Source organism: Rissa tridactyla, chromosome 1 (assembly GCF_028500815.1).
Source record: "Rissa tridactyla isolate bRisTri1 chromosome 1, bRisTri1.patW.cur.20221130, whole genome shotgun sequence".
Classification (NCBI taxonomy): Eukaryota; Metazoa; Chordata; class Aves; order Charadriiformes; family Laridae; genus Rissa; species Rissa tridactyla.
Window position 1 is genome coordinate 1,447,819 of NC_071466.1, and position 19,419 is coordinate 1,467,237.

The window sequence follows — 19,419 nt, forward strand, 5'->3', positions numbered from 1 at the left end:
ATTCCATAAAGAGATAAAAATCAGATTCCAAAAAGCTTATTAATTTCATAAAAGGATTGACTAGTAGATAACAGAAGAATAACAAATTAATCAAACCTCAGGAAAAGAAACGAAGGATTTCCAGCAATTTTTTAAATTACTAACATTCTTGGTACAGAAGGCCTAACTCGTGCTAAGTAAGGCCCAAATAACAATTTCTTTGGACTGTTGATAGTAACACAGAATTGTTTTTAATCAGCTCAGCCAATCAAAAAGAAAACACCCAGTTCTGTTCTGGGCACCTTCTCAGTCGGGATACAACATGTGCTGCTTGGCCGCTCCGGCTGGAAGGAGCGCGCAGGGCCCAACAGCAAATGCTCTCTGTTTGAGCAGAACCACCTTGGGGATCCCTAGCAGCAGCAGGTCACTGCTTCTACACATTTTGCTGGCAATTCCTACTGTTTCAGAGCAAAGAAGAGGAGATAATGGATAGAACTGTTAATAAAAGTTAGGAAGAAGAGGAAGAGAGGGCACAGAAATCTCAGAGTGCCGGAGATGTGCAACATTCACCGGCCTTGGACATACACTCAGTATATTTTGGGAGTGAGAAGAACAGGAAGAAGAAGAAAATTTTCGTATCAGGCTACTACTCTAGCAGACAGCTTGGGGTTGTCCCAAAACCAGTGGAAATTTGACCTGTTTTCCTCCACCTCCAGCCCTTCGCAGGTTAAGAGCCATTCGCCCATACCCTACCTGCACATCCCAAACCCACCAAACCTGGGTGAGAAGCGGCTCCAGCGGCTTCCCAAGAAGCCCCTTGAAATAGCTGCCTTTCCCTCCCCAAGTCATACTCTGCACCCAGTTTGAGGTGGTCCATTCCACAATACAAGTTTTTTGATAAGCAACTCAAATCATCACTTTTTTCATCTATTTCAAAAGACTTAAGCAGCCTAACACTCTTTTTCCAGTCTGTCAAACTAGTAGCTATTGTTTTGTTTGCATGTTTAGAGCTAACTTTCTCTTTAGACTTATAATGTTTTAAAGATTACATTTGTGATTGGATTACACTGTTAACAAAATACCTGAAGCAATATGCAAAAAAAAAAAAGCTAATGTGACAAATCAATCCAACCTTAACAGAAGACTACCGCAGTTGTTCTCACGGTGTGACTCACTTCTAAATGCCCTTACATTCAGAACAGCAGATCAACTACTCCAACAGAAGGAGAGCATGGAGTTAGACCCGGCAATACCCAGTGCCATTCGCCTTTTTTTTCCCCTTTAGAACCCTAATGACAGCATATTGAGTCATATTAAAAACAGGCTTCAAATCCAGTTAGGAACTATAGATTAGTCATGCAGAAGACGGATTAGCACTGTTAAGAGCATGGTCCTAAGGAACAGCAATGCGGGAAGCCAACGTAAACCTCTGAAAAGGTGGTCAAGCCATCCTAAAAGTTTGACTGAGAGTCACTGCAACACGTGCCTCTTGCCCGAGAAGTCAATCTCTGGCAGGACATCAGTATTGAATGAGCTGTGCCAGATACGACGACAGACATTAATGTGGCATTTCACCTCTCAGTTTCTTTCCTGTGAGGGGGGTGAGCCCCTGGCCCAGGTTGGCCAGAGAAGCTGTGGCTGCCCCATCCCTGGAGGGGTTCAAGGCCAGGTTGGACGGGGCTGGGAGCAACCTGGGCTGGTGGGAGGTGTCCCTGCCCAGGGCAGGGGGTGGAACTGGATGATCTTTAAGGTCCCTTCCAACCTGAACCATTCTGTGATTCCATGAAAGACAGAAAGAAGCTATTGTCAAGTCCAGCTTGAACATATTATTTTCTAACTTTAAGCTTGAAGATACAATATGCCAATGGTTGACATTAGAACATTTTTGCTGGTTCCTCACTTCATTGCTCACGAGGAATGAATAACAGACACTGAAGAAGGGCATAAAAGGAAAAACTTATAATTGACAAAGCAAGATGGAGCACATACAAATTCCTTCCACTAAAGCTGTAGAAGTCTGGATTGCAATGACAGGTAGTGGCCCAAATTCATGAGACCTGTTTCATGCTTGCCTTTAATGCCATGGACTCTGTTGTTCCTGCTTGTAAAACAGACCATCTTTAAGAGAAGGTTTTAACAACACACACTTACTTTATCAAAAAGTTTCAATCTGGAGCGGAGGTCATCTGATTACAAAAAACCACCGTGCAATCCATAGGACTTACTAAAGGAAATAAAAATGTGTCATTTTCTGTCCTGGAATGTGGAGGGGAGAGGGCAGGAAAGGGAAGCAAGATGTTTAACCACCGTACACTGTTGTAACCTTCACCACAGAAAACCCTTGCACGGTTAAATATAGCAAACGGTTACCATCCTAAGTTTCTACCTCCACACTTTTCCTGCTGCAGGAGCTAACAACAATGTTAATTCCTTGGGAGCAATGAGGCTACAGGGAAGAGTCACTCCATTTACAGAGGGTTTATAGGTGTGGCTCATACGGAAATAGATTTAAGCTCCTCTCATCTGTACTATCTAAGAACAGTACCTACAGGCAGACCCGACACAGGCAGACCCGACGGACATATCACACAAGACGACTTTCAGCCACTGTACCAGAGGCACGGCAGGCTCAGGTGCTATCTCGCCAGGTAAATGTCAGGCTTCTCATTGCCACATCAGCCAGCACTACTGCCAGCTCACCTAGGCAGCATCTGAAGTTTATTCTATACTAGCGGAATATTTATTATTCCCCCCCAGGAGCCGCATGTTTCACACAAGCATTCAGACACAGAAGATGGATTAAGTGTTTCCTTAAGCCAAGGAAGTCCAAATGAGTGTCTCCTGGATGCTACAGCTGAGCAGACAGAACAGAGTAATTAATTCACTGTTTGTGCCGTTTGAATCCAAGTCAGACTTGCAGAATAGTCCAATGTTCAGCAGCAGTCTGAATTTTAACATTTTATCTGTAGGCATTTCAACAGGACTGTAAGTTTTCTATGGTTTTTTGCGGGGGTTTCTTGGGTTAATGATGAAAAACAGAATACAAAATTAAACTCAGATGACTAAATGACTTTTACTTAGTTTCCAGCCTACAAAGTGAACATTTCAACAACAGATTTGCCAAAAGGAGTCCTTAGAATAATAATAATAAAAAATAATGTTAAACTTTAACTATAATCAAGTCTCAATTACTCATGCAGCAGTGCAGGAAGAGCTGACACAGAGTCACCTGGGATCCATCGGAGCTTGCAGCTTGACCTTAGCACTGCCCTTTGTCCGTCCAGGCTGGCCCCACGTGAACTGAGAGAGGTTGGCCAGAGCTTAATGGGTGCTGCCTGGGATGTCTTTACATTATTATTCCTGAAGTAACCTCACGGCTGGTGCTGTGCCTAAGCTGGTAAACCCTCCTGAGACTCAGGGAAAAGGAGACCACTGAGCAAATGCAATCAAATAGACCTCCATGATCCAGCTCAGCCCTGACTGTAACAACACTAAGAGAAAATAAACCCAGTCTTTACAGATCCAGCCAGACATCTGCAACACATTCTCCAGCAGCTCCAGAATCACGGGTATATCTTTTACATGGGATCTTCCAGTATTCTTACTCTGTCTGCCTATGTTATCCCAGAAAACGGACCGACGACTACAGAGCTGTAGCTGCTCTCCTGCTCTACCATCCTGTGCAAGACTTCAAGGACCACACAAGCAAGCTGGACCAAATTTTCCCAACGCTCGAATGCTGCAGGGTGAAAATCCCTGAAACTTGGTTGCTGAACACTTCTGCAGCCATGGTTACAGCTTTTCAGAAGCCCAATGAGTTTATAACCTGGACTGACTGACTACAAGTGCACGGGACTGGAATCACCGATCCCCAAGGATTCTTCTTGCTCTGTTCACAACTATAGGATTCATCCTCCCAGACTTTTGCCATCTGAAGTGGATGAAGTCTACCTTAAGACAGTTATCTAGACTGGCTTTGTAACTGAGACACATAATGGCGATTTACTCAACTGACTGGGAAGAGACGACTGGTATGAAACAGAAACACATTTCAGATGGTTAGAAAAGTCAAAGTGGTGTCAGTAACCACTTCCTTTTAAAAGGCATGCAGAAGCATAAGGATTATACTTACATCTTACGTAAGCAAATTTAACTCTGCAGCTACTTTTACAAATGGAGCACATAGTTTACATCTTGCCACTAACACAGCGACAGTGCCTTTTTATGGCCCACAGAGGACCTCCCTTTCCTTAAATGACAACTTAAATGACAGCCTTTCCTTCATCCACTAGGCAGGTGACCTTGTCATAGAAGGATATCAAATTAGTTAATCAGGATTTCCTTTTTGTGAATCCACGTTGACTGTGCCCCATGACGGCATTGTTCTTTAAAAGCTTTTCAACAGTACCCAGTATAAGCTTCTCCATAATATTTCCAGGAACTGGGGTTAGACTAATTGGTCTGTAGTTTCCTGGGTCTTCCCTCCTGCTCTTCTTGTAAACTGGAATAGCGCTGGCTATCTTCCAGTCAGCAGGGACCTCTCCAGATCCCCAAAACCTTTGGTAGATGATCAAGAGGGGTCCTGCTGTAGTACCTGCTGGCTCCTTCAGTACGGGGGTGAATCCCATCAGGCCCCGTGGACTTACGAACATTCAGCTGATCCCTTACAATTTCAGCGTCCCCAAATGGAAATTCACTGTCCCCACACTCATGCTCCTCTGACTCAGGGGACCGGGCAGCCCAAGGTCTATCAATAGTATTCAAGGCTGAAGCAAAAAAAGCCTTGAACACCTCAGCTTTTTCTTCATCCCTATTAGTCAGGTGAACATCTTCAACAAATACAGGTCCAATGTTATCACTAGATCTCCTTTTGCAGTTGACATACTTTCAAAAGCCCTTCCTGTTGTCAGATACAATGCTGGCCAGTTTCAGCTCTAATTGAGCTTTTGGCCTTTCGCATCTTCTCCCTACACATGCAAACCACAGCTCTAATCTTCCTGCGAAGCCCGACCTCGCTTCCAGAGATGATACAATTTCTTCTTCCTCTCGATCTCCACAAGGAGTTCCCCATTCAGCCAAACTGGTCTTCCACCCCGCTTGCTTGACTTACATCTTACTGGAATTGCCTGCTCCTGTGCTTATAAAAGCTGGTTCTTAAAAAACAACTTAATTAATATTAATTTAACTGAACAGAGTTAAATCAACTTCAGGAACTTTTTCTAGAATTAACACGTAATGCTATAACAATAAGTGAAGAATAGAAATCTCTGAAAATATCAACAAAGTTATGATTGTCAGGGATGTACCCTACAGAAATCATCAATCTTTCTAGTGTAAAATACCAGGCTATTGGGTTTTTTTTCCCCAAACTGGAGACTGAGTGTGTCAGGATGAACATAGCATAAGCCAGGTGATCCCATTTCTCAGAAAGACAAGTTACTGTAAATCGTTCATTAGAAATATTTTAGCCCTGTTCTGGGCAAGAGCTCACAGCTCTTAGAGCTCCCACTAAGATCAGTCAGCAAGAGCTGCTACTTTCTAGGAGACACGCTCCCGAGAGCTGCCTGTCCTGAGCTACCTGCCATTCACACCAGTCCCACAATCACAGCATCTTCCAGAGAGACTCCTGCACTCCCAGGCAACCTTGAACGGTCAGTTTTCCCTCCCTCTGACCACTACAGCAGCAGCAGCCCTCAAATGTTCACATGTTTACGTGCTGTTACTGTGAAAACACGGATCTCTCAAACACTGGCTCTCACCAAGGCAGTTGCCGAAGTGCAATGGATTTTAACGTATTTTGGTTTAGAAACAACAAGTGTTCCCATTAGCTTCTACAGCTCGGCTCCGTATTTCCCCAGTAACAATCACTCTAGAGGAGTAACACCAGAATAATTTGTTTCCCTGGTAGCTCTCATTACCACCAAATACTCACATGAGTGACCCAGACTTGAGGGGTTTTTTCACTGCAGCACAAGAATTCATCCCTCAACGTAGCTTGCTCTCTCAATTTCTTACCTGTAGCAAGTAAGACTAATGCATGCAAAAATACCTGCTGTGTTAAAAGAGTTTGTTTACTTGTTTTGATCACCCACCCCCCATACCAGTGATTCCTAGGTTTCCCTAAAATACAGTGTCAAACTCAAACATTTTGAGAGAGGAAATTGTCACCTCAAGTCCAAATATACTATACTACTATACAGAAATATATACCAACAAATTGGTATTTCAATGGACAAACTCACAAAAGCGCTGTATTTATTTACAGCATATACTTTTTACCAACACTGTGCTGTCGTATTCTTCCTCTATAATGTATTTAGATTAATAGCATTTATGGCAAGCAAATAACCCTAACAGTAACTGAATGTTTCATCAGGAGAACAAACATACAGTCTAAAAAGTCCACATCGTTCTTACACAAACGTTTCTGCCGCCTTTCTAAGCAAATACGTAGATGTTCTCTATAACGTGCACTGTTGCACTACATCACTTTTTAAATGCACGTGCTTTAAATATTTCTCTGAGGGTCCGGTATACTGAATTTTTTTCATGAAAAACACACAGTTTTCAACTGAAAACATGTTGCCAATAGTTGCGCAGAGCAAGATTTTACAACCAAATTATAAAAGCCCTAAATCTCAAGTTTTATAATACCATCAGTGACACAGTCATAACTGTAGCGACGAGACAGGCGCCGCTATAATGTTAACAGCCAGTATGTAAACACTAATGCAGCCTAAGGGGGGAGCAGGGGGCAATCCCAGAAGGGTCCCTTCAGAACTGCCACACAACTTTTAGGTGGCTGTAGTTAAACTTTCTTTGGCTTAATTACTTACAAAGGGCAGCAGGGGAAAAATGTTAGCCAGGCAGTAAGACAATTAATTTCATTAAAACTGTAACTGTGTCCCTTCTTAAAGCTTTAGCTATAGTTCTTGGAACTCACTAATACGTTATTTTTTGAACAAGAGTCCAACAAACTGAAGTTTGCCATTTAGCTATTAGCAAAACACAACTTAAATAGGTTTGACGCATGAGCACATTTACAAAACACTCAAGGGAACATCATTCTTTTCCTGGAGAGTCATCACAGAGGTCTAAACGACAGGCTCTTCACTGAGCTATCAGACTTCTTTGCCTTAGAGATCAGTAAGGTACAACTGACCTAATCACATTTCCAGTAATAGGTTGGCTTCAGCCAAGCCTCAAATCACATTTCAACAGCTTCATTCACAACAATTTTAACAAGTATATTCAGTTACTTCCTTGCCTTCTAGCGGTCTCAGTGAAGTCTCCACAAGGTAGTACTATGTCTTTCAGTCGAAGCCACATACCTCTACTACATGCTCAATTCTTGTCAATAACATTTAACAGGTTGAAAAAAATAAATAAATAAAAATGACAGGACACCATAACTTTGAATTACAAACAGAAGCCAAAAGAAGTAAGCAAAATATTCATTTTTCAAAATTACAAGCAAATAAAATTGCTCCTTATCAACACTTTGAAGCAATACCTATGGGAGTAAACAAAGAGTACATGGTAAAACAATCCTATACAGAGGTCAATAAAATGCATGTAATGATTTCCTAAGGAAGCTTAATGAAATTAATATAACTGAATCACATCTCTATTTTTGAGGAGACATTAACAAAACTTTTAATCTCTAACACTACAAAACTAAATTCTGTGGCAGAATCGCACAATTTCTTTAATAGAAGATGTAAAAAAGGTGAAACAGTAAAGAAAATTATGTTCTAAATATACTTGTGCAAGTGCACCTCTTAGAAGCTTACTTATTACAGCCATAGTTATTCTAAATATATACATAAAGAGTAATTAAAATGTTGAAGTGACGGCTAACTAATCAAAAAGAATTAGAAAAATGTTCATTCTAATGAATTGTGTAGCTTTCTCCAGGAAAAGGGAGTACCTTCCTTATTTGCAAGAACATTTTCTTTGCATGTAGAAATACATAGCACACTAGTAACCCCTACAATATTTTTTGTTTCACTTCTCATTTTTTAACACCTCTGGCAGAGCTAAAAGTACAAAGAAATAACATGTAAGGACAAACACTAACAGCTATTAAAAATATGCACCATGTGAGATAATGTACAGTCAAAATCAGCTGAAATGTAACTCTGTGCCCTCTTGGCACTTCTCAGAGCATCAAACACATACCAGCCCTGTGGCTGACAGATGTCAGGCAGCCACTTACAAATTCTGCACTGGCCGTAAGGATGCTTCTCCCTTACCCTACGAGGCAACCCACACTGCTGCAGAGTACCAGAAAAAGGCAAGAATTCCGAGTTACTCCTACAGGAGTAAGGGACTAAAGGCACAGAATATGAATCTGCACATTACAAACATGTAATCTCCATGTTTATGTATTATCTAAGAAATACTTCTTATTAAAACACTGCTTACTCATAATAATGTGACTAGTTCTCTTCAAATAATCTCACAGGACATTTATCGATATATACACGAGAAGTTTACAAGTACTTTTATTCCTTGGTCCTTTCCACAGACCCTAATAAACTACTTTTCATAGATAGGATAACCTTGTTTTATAACCACCAAACAGAATACACATGGACATACTAACGTGCAGTTTATATCTTTATAGAATTGTAGTGGCGTAATATAATGCAGATCATTTCCTGAGTGACTCTGTATGCAATGTCACCTCCCCTCCTCACTGCCAATACCACGCAAATTGGCAGTTACATATTACACAGATACAAACTATAATCAAACTAGTTCTGTAACGCATTGGAAAACATTCTCCTCCTCAGGATTATAGTGAGCCTAGACAAGCTAACCATCTCTTTTTCCCATTCTTCCATAGGAATTACAAAATGTACAAGGCTGGCACACATAAACAGCAAATCTCAGCAGCAAATCTGATTTACAAGCCTGCTGTTCCCAAGTTCAGGACTGACAGCGATGCTGTGCAAGCAAATGCCAGCGAGGTACTTAAAATAGGGTATCCACTTGGGAAGAGATTAAGTGATTAAATTTGATGTTGCTGCCAGCTGCTAGTAGCAATATAAAGGGCTAGAGACACGTTTATGAACTCAAATCAGGACTTTTTCCCACCTCCCTGATTTTTCAATACAATTTTTTGTAAGCTACTTGAGATACGACTGAAAATGCCACTGCGTCTCCATGTCAAACGTCAAGACTACAAGTCTATTAAAATTTGATTTTGCCTGTAACAAACAGGTGTGAAATCAGAAAGCGTATTTCACTAAGTCTGTCAGCAGTAGCATTTCACACATTAAACACAGTTAGCATTTGATAACATACCAAACAACTTTCTATTTAAAAAAAAAACCTAAACTTTCAATTACCTTTTGATGACATTTAACAATCTTTTTCTCATTAGTAACAATAACCCCACATTTTCAGCTGTGTGTGTTATACTGCAATACCAACATTGCCTTTTTCCATTTTACCTGATGTGATCTAATATGAACTTTTTAGGCAAAATACCTTAGGTCACACATTTTGGATTCTGACAGAAAAGAGAATAACCTTCCAGCAATCAAGTATTCCAGCATTATTCGTTGCATACGTGCTGTACCAACCTACTTTCACCATTTTCACACACCTCTATTTCAACTTTTCTTTCTCTCAAATTTCAGTTGTTAAATAGGAACCTGTTAACGTGTCAAAGCTTTCATACATTGCCACCGAGACTTTCAGAAACCTCCATTTGACGTAATATTTGTTTGCCTTACTCTCTGTGCTACATTTAACAAGCTTAGGTTTGTAAGCTTTTCAGAGCTGTTCCACTGTTAAACAAAAACCTTGTATGGGTTTGGGCTCACAAGCAGTTTTAACTCTTCACTCACAAATACTCCGAAAGCTACAAGAAAATCATAGCCCCACTTCCTCACCTCTAATGCTATCTGGAAATATTAGAAACCTGACACACAAAATCCTCACATTGTAACAGGTCTGCAGGAAAAGCTAAGCTGGTGCTGTCACCCCTCAAAGGGAGAAAATGCTTTTGCTCTCACCAAAAGACGAAAACACTGATGCCAATGGCAGTGCTGGAGTCTAAGAACTAGAAAAAGTTCTACTGAAATGTACGCGCCCTCTTAGGAAGTAATTGCAGCAAGATGAAAATCAGTCAGCTAGAAAGGACATTTAAAAGATAATTAACTTATTCAGTAACTTTACTACAATTATTTTCTCTATAGTTAAAGTAATTTAGAAGTTCTGGAAAGGTGAGAGCACTTCTTACACATCCTCAGTCTTCAAAAACAATGGATAACGTATTCTTTTAAAAGGACAGAACTTTGACAATCCTACCTAAATCTTGGCTTGGGCTTTGTTGACTCCATGCCTGAAGTTTAGGAATTGGGCCTGACAGTCAGTCAACAACACGAGGTATTTGCAGTTCTATTTAAATGACTGCCTAAAGAAGTTTCAGATATTCATAGTAGCCAAAAATGTGTTCACATCACCTCTGGTACTCAACCCCCCTCATCACCTTTTAAAGAGTAATCCCTTACATTACCCTTTTGTCACCTTCTCTACTTTGAATAAAGCCTACTAACTAGATGATTAAAGCATCTCATTCCATATGGAAGTAATTAAGCATTATAACTTTCACTGTTTATACAAGCTACCAATATAACATGAATTTCAAAACACAAAAACCCTACAACCCAGGATTTCACCTACCGCCTTTCATGGCCACAAAAACACAATCGGCAGCTTTCAGCTATCCTTGGATCACTCGGAGCTCTCTGCTCCTCTCTTCATGCTTTCATAACGGATTTTCCGTTGATAGCTGAACTTCAGCACCTTTCCCTTAAGTGAAAGGCTTTGCTTTCTGTATCATTATGCTTCGTCCATTTTGGATTACTTCAGCTCTTCCAATCAGTTTTTTCCACAACATCCTATTGCTCCTCTATCTTAACTGATGTCACATTGTCAACGCAAGTCATCAGCAACTTTCATTAGTCACGGAGAAGGAGCATGCTAGTCGCAAACATTATTTAAATTGTACTTTAAAAAAAAAAAAAGACAAAAAAAAAAGCCAAACAAAAAGCAGAAAACAAAGAAACCTACCGCTTCGTCAGGAAATCCTAAGCAACCAAACCTCATCAGGCAATCCTAAGCCAGCCAATTACACATTAAACAAGAAAAACAAACTACAAACAAGAAACTGAGTGTTTGTAAAGTGTTTTTTCACTGTAGCTTTCTAGATTTAAATCTAAGGTTGCTAAAGACACTATTTCAAATTAATTACGTTTCCAGCATTCTGAAACAAAAACACTGAATTGTCAAATGTCAATCATCAAATGACCAAAAAAATAAATATTATTATACAAAACTGAAAATCCATAGACACAAACCGTACCTGCTTTTCCTTTCGATGAGAATAGCCATATAAGAAGCAGGTAAAGCAGCACCAAAGCCAGGAGACCAAAAGTAGAATTTTCCAAGTATCCTCCTGAAAATGCAATTTGTACACACATTACATGCAAAGCAACTGAACCATTCACGTACAACACCATATTTTACCTTTATAATAAAATTAGATACACTTTATTAAGATGAATTTTGCCCCTTTACATTAATCAATACTTGCAAATAAATACTAATCATTATATTTTTACAGCTGGACAGTTCTCAGAGGGGTTCCCACAGTGCTTCATAAACATTAAACACCTGAAATACTTCATTAATATATACATTTCATTTATAGGATTACTTTGCTTCAAAGAAAACAGTGCTTTCAAGAGACATTTCTGAAAAAATGCAGATATTAATCACAGAATAATCTTCTAAAAGAACTGCTATTTGTCCAAATACCTCTGGAGGAAGATGTGCCTTGTGGAATGCAGGGATGCAATCAGGTGAGCCAGAAATCAAATCAAATTATCATAATATACATCACTTTCCAAAGACAGATAGTCTGCTGATGCTAAAACCAGCAAACCACTCATTTACAGTAAGCCAAGGAATCAATCTGTACATTACAGAGCTGGAAGCAACAGTGACATCCCAGTTCCATTAAGGTGGGAAAGCTCTATTTTTTTGTGCAACAAAATCTGGATTTCACTTGAAGAGTCCACACAATTTCAACTGTGCAAATTCCTCCAGCAATAAGAGTTAAAAAAAAAAAATAGTTACACAAATGAAAACATCTAAGAAAATATTTCTACAAATTGGTCACCGTTAAAGGAGGAAAGCCAAAATGCACATCAGCCACAATGGCACCAACCATATTTGGTGTGTTCAGGACACCCGCATCTTCCAACTAATTCAGGTTGATCGCAGAAGCAAACGATAGTCAGGCAGTCATGAAATTTGGTAGCGTGATAACAAACATACTTCAGTTACACCAATGTTGCTCAGCTGATAAGCACTATCAGTCCAGGAAAACAGAGTGTTACAATGGAGTCTACCCTTGCAAAACACAGTGAACAAAATACCACTGAAAAAAAATGGCAAACACATACAGGGTAGAAAAGGAAATTTTCTTAGATAAAATTTCATGTTGACAACACAGGAGAGAGAACAAAGATAATTAATCAATGCCATCTGATTAGCCCTCTTTCATTCTTGCTGTACAAGGCATGATTAGCCTCATTTCATACCTCTCCTGCACAAATAACATTACCAGCGAGCAATGCCAGCTTATGTTCATACGTGAAAATAGAGCCAGTGTATCAGCAGCAAGTGATGTAATGGCAATTACACACGCTGCTCATTCCCACGGCTGCAAAAGGATAATTTCTCAGGATGACAATGCCAAATGCTGCAGGAGCTAAAGTTCATTATTAGGACTCTCTCGGAAAGCAATTACTGTATGAAGTTTCAGAGAAGCCATTTTAAACATCTTAATAAGTATGAACACATCTTACCAGACACACCTGTTAAGTAACAGAACAAATGTCTTTTCTGTGGGAAAGAAACAAGAATTTGTTCTTTTGGCACGGTTTAGAATCCCTGCACGAATGCTTGCGTCCTCGGTTTGATAAGAATTTGGAAACAACAGTAACATATTTCACATAATAAAACCTAGTGGAAATTAAAATGCCCAATCAGTAAGTGAAACATTTAAACTTCTGCTAAAGTAAATGAAAACAAGCTTTTGTTATTATTTGCATGGTTATTTTCACATGCTGTATGGTTCGAAATTGGAATCAGAAATATGAGTTCATTATGCATCTAATTCCTCAATGTACAACTGTATCTAAAACTCAGAGGCTGGTTGATACATAAGGTTGAATCTCATTAAGCACGGTAATGTAAAGCTGTACGCAGAAAAACTTCATTATTCTAGTTGCTAGACTAAGGGAACCGTGTCTTCAGGAGGTTTTGCATTCAACAAAACCGAAAACCTAAAACTCACACCTTCCATTTAACAGATGTAATGCTTGTCAACACTGGAGCTCAGCACTTCTGTCTGAAGCCCAGACAGATGTAGTCTTCTGGATCTCACCAGCAGAAGAGATTACAAGCCCCAGCTGGCCTGTCACGCATCCATAACAGAGCTCATCGCCCCCACTGCTCTGACGGCAGAGCAGCCTGCACATACGGCCCCATTCACTAGAGGAAAAAAAAAAGAGGGGGAAAAAAAAAAAAGCCAGCCAATTTAGCTTGGTAATTCCTTCTAGAACTATTTTAAATGCACTTTCTTTGCCTACATCCCTCTACTCTGCCCTGGTAAGACCCCACCCAGAGTACTGTGTCCAGCTCTGGGGTCCCTGACATAAGGAGGACATGGACCTGTTGGAGAGGGTCCAGCGGAGGCCACAAAGATGCTTAGAGGGCTGGAGCCCCTCTGCTGTGAGGACAGGCTGAGAGAGCTGGGGGGGTTCAGCCTGGAGAAGAGAAGGCTCCAGGGAGACCTTCCAGCCCCTGCCAGTACTTAGAGGGGCACTACAGGAAAGCTGGGGAGGGACTCTTTATCAGGGAATGTAGCGACAGGACAAGCAATAACAGTTTTAAACTGAAAGGGGAGATTTAGATATTAGGAAGAAATGTTTTACTCTGAGGGTGGTGAAACACTGGCCCAGGTTGCCCAGGGAGGTGGTAGATGCCCCATCCCTGGAAACATTCAAGGTCAGGTTGGACGGGGCTCTGAGCAACCTGATCTGGTTGAAGATGTCCCTGGTCATTGCCAGGGGTTGGACTAGATGGCCTTTAAAGGTCCCTTCCAACCCAAACTATTCTATGATTCTGTGATCCTTGAAAACATTTGCAGTAGTTTCAATTTTGCTGGTTTTCCCTAGGTGAAAGGAAGTAAATACTAAATGACCATCAAAGAGACATATTAGCACAAGCTAGACTTCTCACTGACAATTACATTTAATATTTAGGTCTTTTAACTGTTACTGCATGACTAAGACATATTTTCAGTATACACAGTGACTGAAGATTTGCTGGGACCTGGATAAAGGTACGAACAGAAGTGGTCACTTTATTCAGGACACCCTATATGTCTGCCAATGCAGCTCCTCCTTGGTGCTAGAAAAGAAGGAAACAGGCAGCTCTTCTCAAATCAGGAACTGTGCAGGTAAGTATGGCGTTAACATGTCCAGCTACAAACCCTTTAATCTGTTGCTTTGGTCTACAACTCCAGGAGGGTAAGATCAGTCAACTGCTGCGCAATTTTGCTTGAGTTACTGCTGAGCCCACTATAATATGCCTTCCAACCAAAAAAGATACAAAAAACTGCACCATGCATCCTATTATACCAACCTATCTACCACATCCTGTTTCTCCCCACTATCTAGAATCAGATCTAAAGCATCCAGGTCTCCACAGTCTCAAAAAAATCTCTTTGCATGGTTGCAAACAGAGTTCAGAAATACTCGTGCCACAGTTACGCAGAACGCCAGAGAGGTACCGATATTTCTTTGATGGATTAAAACACACGATACCAAACTGCATTCTGGGCTGGAAAACGACATACAATCACTTTTGCTCTCAGGGGCTTCTGAAGGAAGTACACAGTAATAAATTCAAGGAATCATACAAGTTCAAACTAAACATTAAAAAAAATGTGAAAAAACCCACAGAAACTGACTAAAAACAAAAAAGAAAGAAAAAAAAAAAAGGAGCGAAGTATCGTATTTCCATCCTCCATCACCCACCCAGAGAAGAGAAGGAAGCTTACACAGCTCAAGCTGCAAGACAACGTTGATATTAAGTACATTCCAAGTGAAGGACTTGTCAACATTATAATCTTAGGAAAAGCTCTTAAAAAAAAATAAAAAGTACTCAACTTGTAAAGATGTCATGTATTTATACAGCTTTCTGGCTTGTTCTCATTTTCTTTCCAAATAATACTTACTCGGCTCCTTGACCATATTCAAGTACTGAACTGACTTGTTCAAAGGACGTGCCCATGACAAGTCTCAGGCGCCCTCCTGATTCATAGCAGCTAGTTTAAAGCCCGTCCCTGTGTAGGCACAGGACTGCTTTTTTCCTCCTGATGCATTACTTTTCACTTTGTCAAATTTCATAAGTGATTTTCATCAACAGATTTTTCTGAAATGGATGAGAGTCAGTTTTAGATTTCTGTATCCTAAATAATATCATATAATCTCTCACATTATTCTTCACCTCTTTTTCTAGATTGTTTAGGTATTTCCAGAACAAAGGACACAGCAGGAACGTTACTGGCAACCTCTTTCTATTTTGAAAACTGATTATTTACCCCTCGTTTGGTTTCACATATTTTAACTACTTTCTAATCATTTTCTAATTCCTGGAATACAACTTATCATTCTTCTTGAAGAGTCCTTGAACAAGCAATCTCGTCAAAATCATTTGGGAATTCATGTATAATGCACCAATCATATCATCACCAGATATATATTTTTCCTTCAAAGAACACCAGTAAATTTTGAAGGTTGGACTTCTCTGATAATCATATTATCCATTGTTTGTTTGAAATGTCATTTAATAGCTCTTGCTATTCCTATTCATATCCCATTTACTTAATTGCTGAGGCTCTGAATTTTATTCCTGTCCAAAAAACTGCCAAATACTCCTTATAATTGGACTTTCATATTCATAAGGCTTCCTAAATACTTTCTTATTTTGCCTTTATTTATGATTTCAGTTCACCAGCCCCATTTGACACCCCAGCCAGCAGGCTGACATTCTTTTATTTGCAAGTCTTGCAATTGCAGGTGGTGGGCAGTCTGCAGAGACCCTACCAGCAGAGGTTCTGCTGGAGGCCACAACTCTTCATGGGCACCTCTTTGCAACAGAAAACGCGTGTACACCTCTTAAAACGTTTGTTGGTTAGTGCACAGCTGTAAGAACAGTAGGGTAATAAGCATTGACATGTATCCCTTGTCACGTTAAATTGTAAGAATTGTCCTTTGCATGGAAAGTGCATGGACTCAGTAACATTCCCATCACTCAGTCCACATCTGGCCACGCACTTTGTTTTGGAGGCCAAAACAGCTTTAGATAACTGTGCTCCATGTAAGCAAAAGCAATGCCACACCAGCTGGCTTCAGAGTCCGACACTAATCTCTTACCTGCTTCATTGACTAGCACAGGCACAGCCATAGATCTGCTGTGGCTCGTAACCTCGGTCAGAGGAACGGCTGAAAACAGTAAATCCACACCAGCTGAATTTAGAGAGTATCGTCTAACCACAGCACTCAAGTAAGGCACTGCTCATTTACAGGCCAGCACGTGGCAGGATAAGGAAGGCCACTGACAGCTCAGAGGTGTAAAGGTAAGTCAATACAACTCAGATTGCTAGAAACATGCATATTCTTTAGAGCTTGTTACTTAAGGATTCACTTTGAACTTTGCAAATTATTTACTTAAAAAGTGTTCCATGGCTCCTCCGCCAGCTCCTCCTCTTCTTAGCCTTCTCCCTCAGCTTTGAAGCAAAGTTTAGGGGCTTATAAACAGCTCTAGAAGTAGGGCATAATGGGTTTGATTAGCTTTTAGAGGGGCTGTTGAGTGCACTGTCAGATAACTTCCAGAAATTCATAGCTACTGTAGGCTTTAGATGTCTATGTATAACATCTCTTACAATAAATGCATTTAGATCTAGGACACCATCATGTTCATAAACAGCAAAGCTTAACTTTTAACTGTCCTGACAGTTACCTGAAATACACACTGGAAACAGCTCAGAATACAGAAGTGGCATTTGTACTCATTTTTCAGAGCAAGTCTGTATCTTACAGAACCCCAGAAGCTGTGCTGGGATTTCCTTCGTTTATGTCCACAAACATGGAAAGTACAAACTTGGATGGCTGGATAAAGCTTAGGATAAATGAAAGTCATCACAGCCCCTGCATCAGGAAAATAGAAACCAACACCACATTACATCAGTTCTTTCTAGGAGAGAAAGATTAGGCCTTCCCAGTTCCCCTCTAGAATGTATTTGAATTTCCTGCAACAATGTATTTTGAGTCAGTAAAAGAGAGAAAAGGAGGAAAAGTGAATACATTGACTTATTTACTGATTTAAAAGATTACAAGAACAAGAGAAAAAAAAAGGTTCACATTCAAGTGATAAGACCAGAATCAACAGCTGTTGCTTTTCTTACTCTTACCTATTACAAACAAGCCTATTATAAAAAAAAAAAAAAAAGAAAAAAGACAAGTTATTTTGTAAATTGAGAAGTTGCGTAAAAATGGCGTTCCTGTTACATTTCATTTTTAGGACAGTATACCAACCTTAGAATGCAAAAGCAAGCGATATACAAGGTCCCATTTGCTGTCAGAAAGGAAGTTGATTGCAAGATCTCAGGTACCAGCTTGTGCAAATAATAGTCAAGTTTTCGCTTCCTGAGAATAGCTGCAATCTGAGGGAGGAGGGAAGAAAAAAAACAGGGGGGACAAATTTTAATTCAGTTAGGCTCTTTTTTGCACATTGTAAAGAAAAATAAAAAAGTAAAAGGAGACATGCCCATTTAAGTAGTAAATCAAAGCCTCTTAGATTTGCTGGTTTTATGAACAATACCACAAAGTTTGCCTTTGAACTCGTTCCAGCTGTTACAATATTTATACCAGGAAATACATCAAGCAATCCTAAACGGGAAGTATAGGGGGAATTTTATTACCTTGTTACCGTTGGCCATAACAGTCAGAAACATTGTCTGCCAGATATCAGAACTTTTAAGACATGATAAATTTACACTGAGGTTCGTCTTTCAGACAATTGAACTATCACATAAATAAGGTCAGAACATCACTAAAGTAATCCAAATACACAGTGTCTATGAAGTGATGACATATTTCTAAAGGCTTTTGACTCCAATTAACCAACTGCAAGTCCCCCCAAAATTTTCACCATCTGCTGGAAGAACAACACATTCCTAACAAATTTTATACAAATGGTATGTTATCCCTAAAAAACTGCATAAAGCAGAAAATAGGCTGGATCTAAAAAAAAACATGTTCTTTTTTGTCAGTTTAATGTATGTTCTACATTTTATAAAGAACAGTTACTTAATGACTCAAACACTGAAGATCCTCAAAGTCTTTTCTGTGAACAGAAATTCTGCAAAAATCTAATGGGAAGTGTAGAGAACCAGGCTCTACTCAGAGATGCACAGGGGTAAGACGAGAGGCAACAGACAAGCTCAAATATGAGAAAGTCAGATTACATCTAAGGAAGAAAAATTTTCACTTGAAGGTGGCTGAACATTGGGATCAGGTTGCACAAAGCGATTGTGGACTCTCCATCACCGCAGATCCTCAAAACTCAATTGGAAATGGCCCCAAGCAACCTCATCCAACTGGCCTTGCTTGGAGCAGGAGGCCGGGACTACCTGGCCTCCCAAGGTCCCTCCAACCCGCATGCTCCTATGATTCCATGAAATTATACTTTGGGTGCACCATCAGACAGATTTTATTGTTTTTTTCTTTTTAATAGCATTATCATCTTTATCTGCACCGATCTCCCAGGAAGTCTCAAAACTGGCAGGAGTTTTCGGTCAATGCTTAGAATAAGAGAAGTTCCAAATAGAGCACGCTTCCTCCTGCTGGTGCTGGTGAGAACAACGAAAGATGTCCTGTCAAATCGGAATTGGCAACACCTCTCAAAGGTTCGGTTCCTCTGTTTAAAAACATGGGGGAGGGAGCTGTTCTGAAACACTGTCCGCTCATACTGAATAGCAAGTAGATGGTTTAGATTCAGAGATGGGCTGAGGATTCTGCTAAAAGTAACCACAGGGAAGTTCTGCCAAAATCTGTTTCCAAAATGAATCTTGAACTAAGGATTAAGGAGAAATATACGCATAAACAGACTTCTGAAAACAGATTTACACATTACTTAAGTCTCAAGGCTTAAACCATAATGGATTAGGCAATAATGCAATCCAGATAATCTTTCTGTTGAAGAAAAGCCTTAACGTAGTCTAAGTGACAGATCACTAGTTGCTACCTCCTCAGCTATTTCTAGCCTACTGTATGAAGGTCATGA

General features: G+C 40.0%; 1 protein-coding gene across 1 annotated transcript in view; it reads right to left on the minus strand.

Annotated features, from left to right (window-relative positions):
• Positions 1-19,419, minus strand: part of TMEM135 (transmembrane protein 135) — a 198,633-nt gene that overhangs the window by 165,932 nt on the left and 13,282 nt on the right. Inside the window, exons 2-3 of the mRNA XM_054223831.1 lie at positions 17,670-17,797; positions 11,360-11,452 (exon numbers count right to left, since the gene is read on the minus strand). Coding sequence (XP_054079806.1) covers positions 11,360-11,452; positions 17,670-17,797 — 221 coding nt within the window. The remainder of the gene's footprint in view (positions 1-11,359; positions 11,453-17,669; positions 17,798-19,419) is intronic.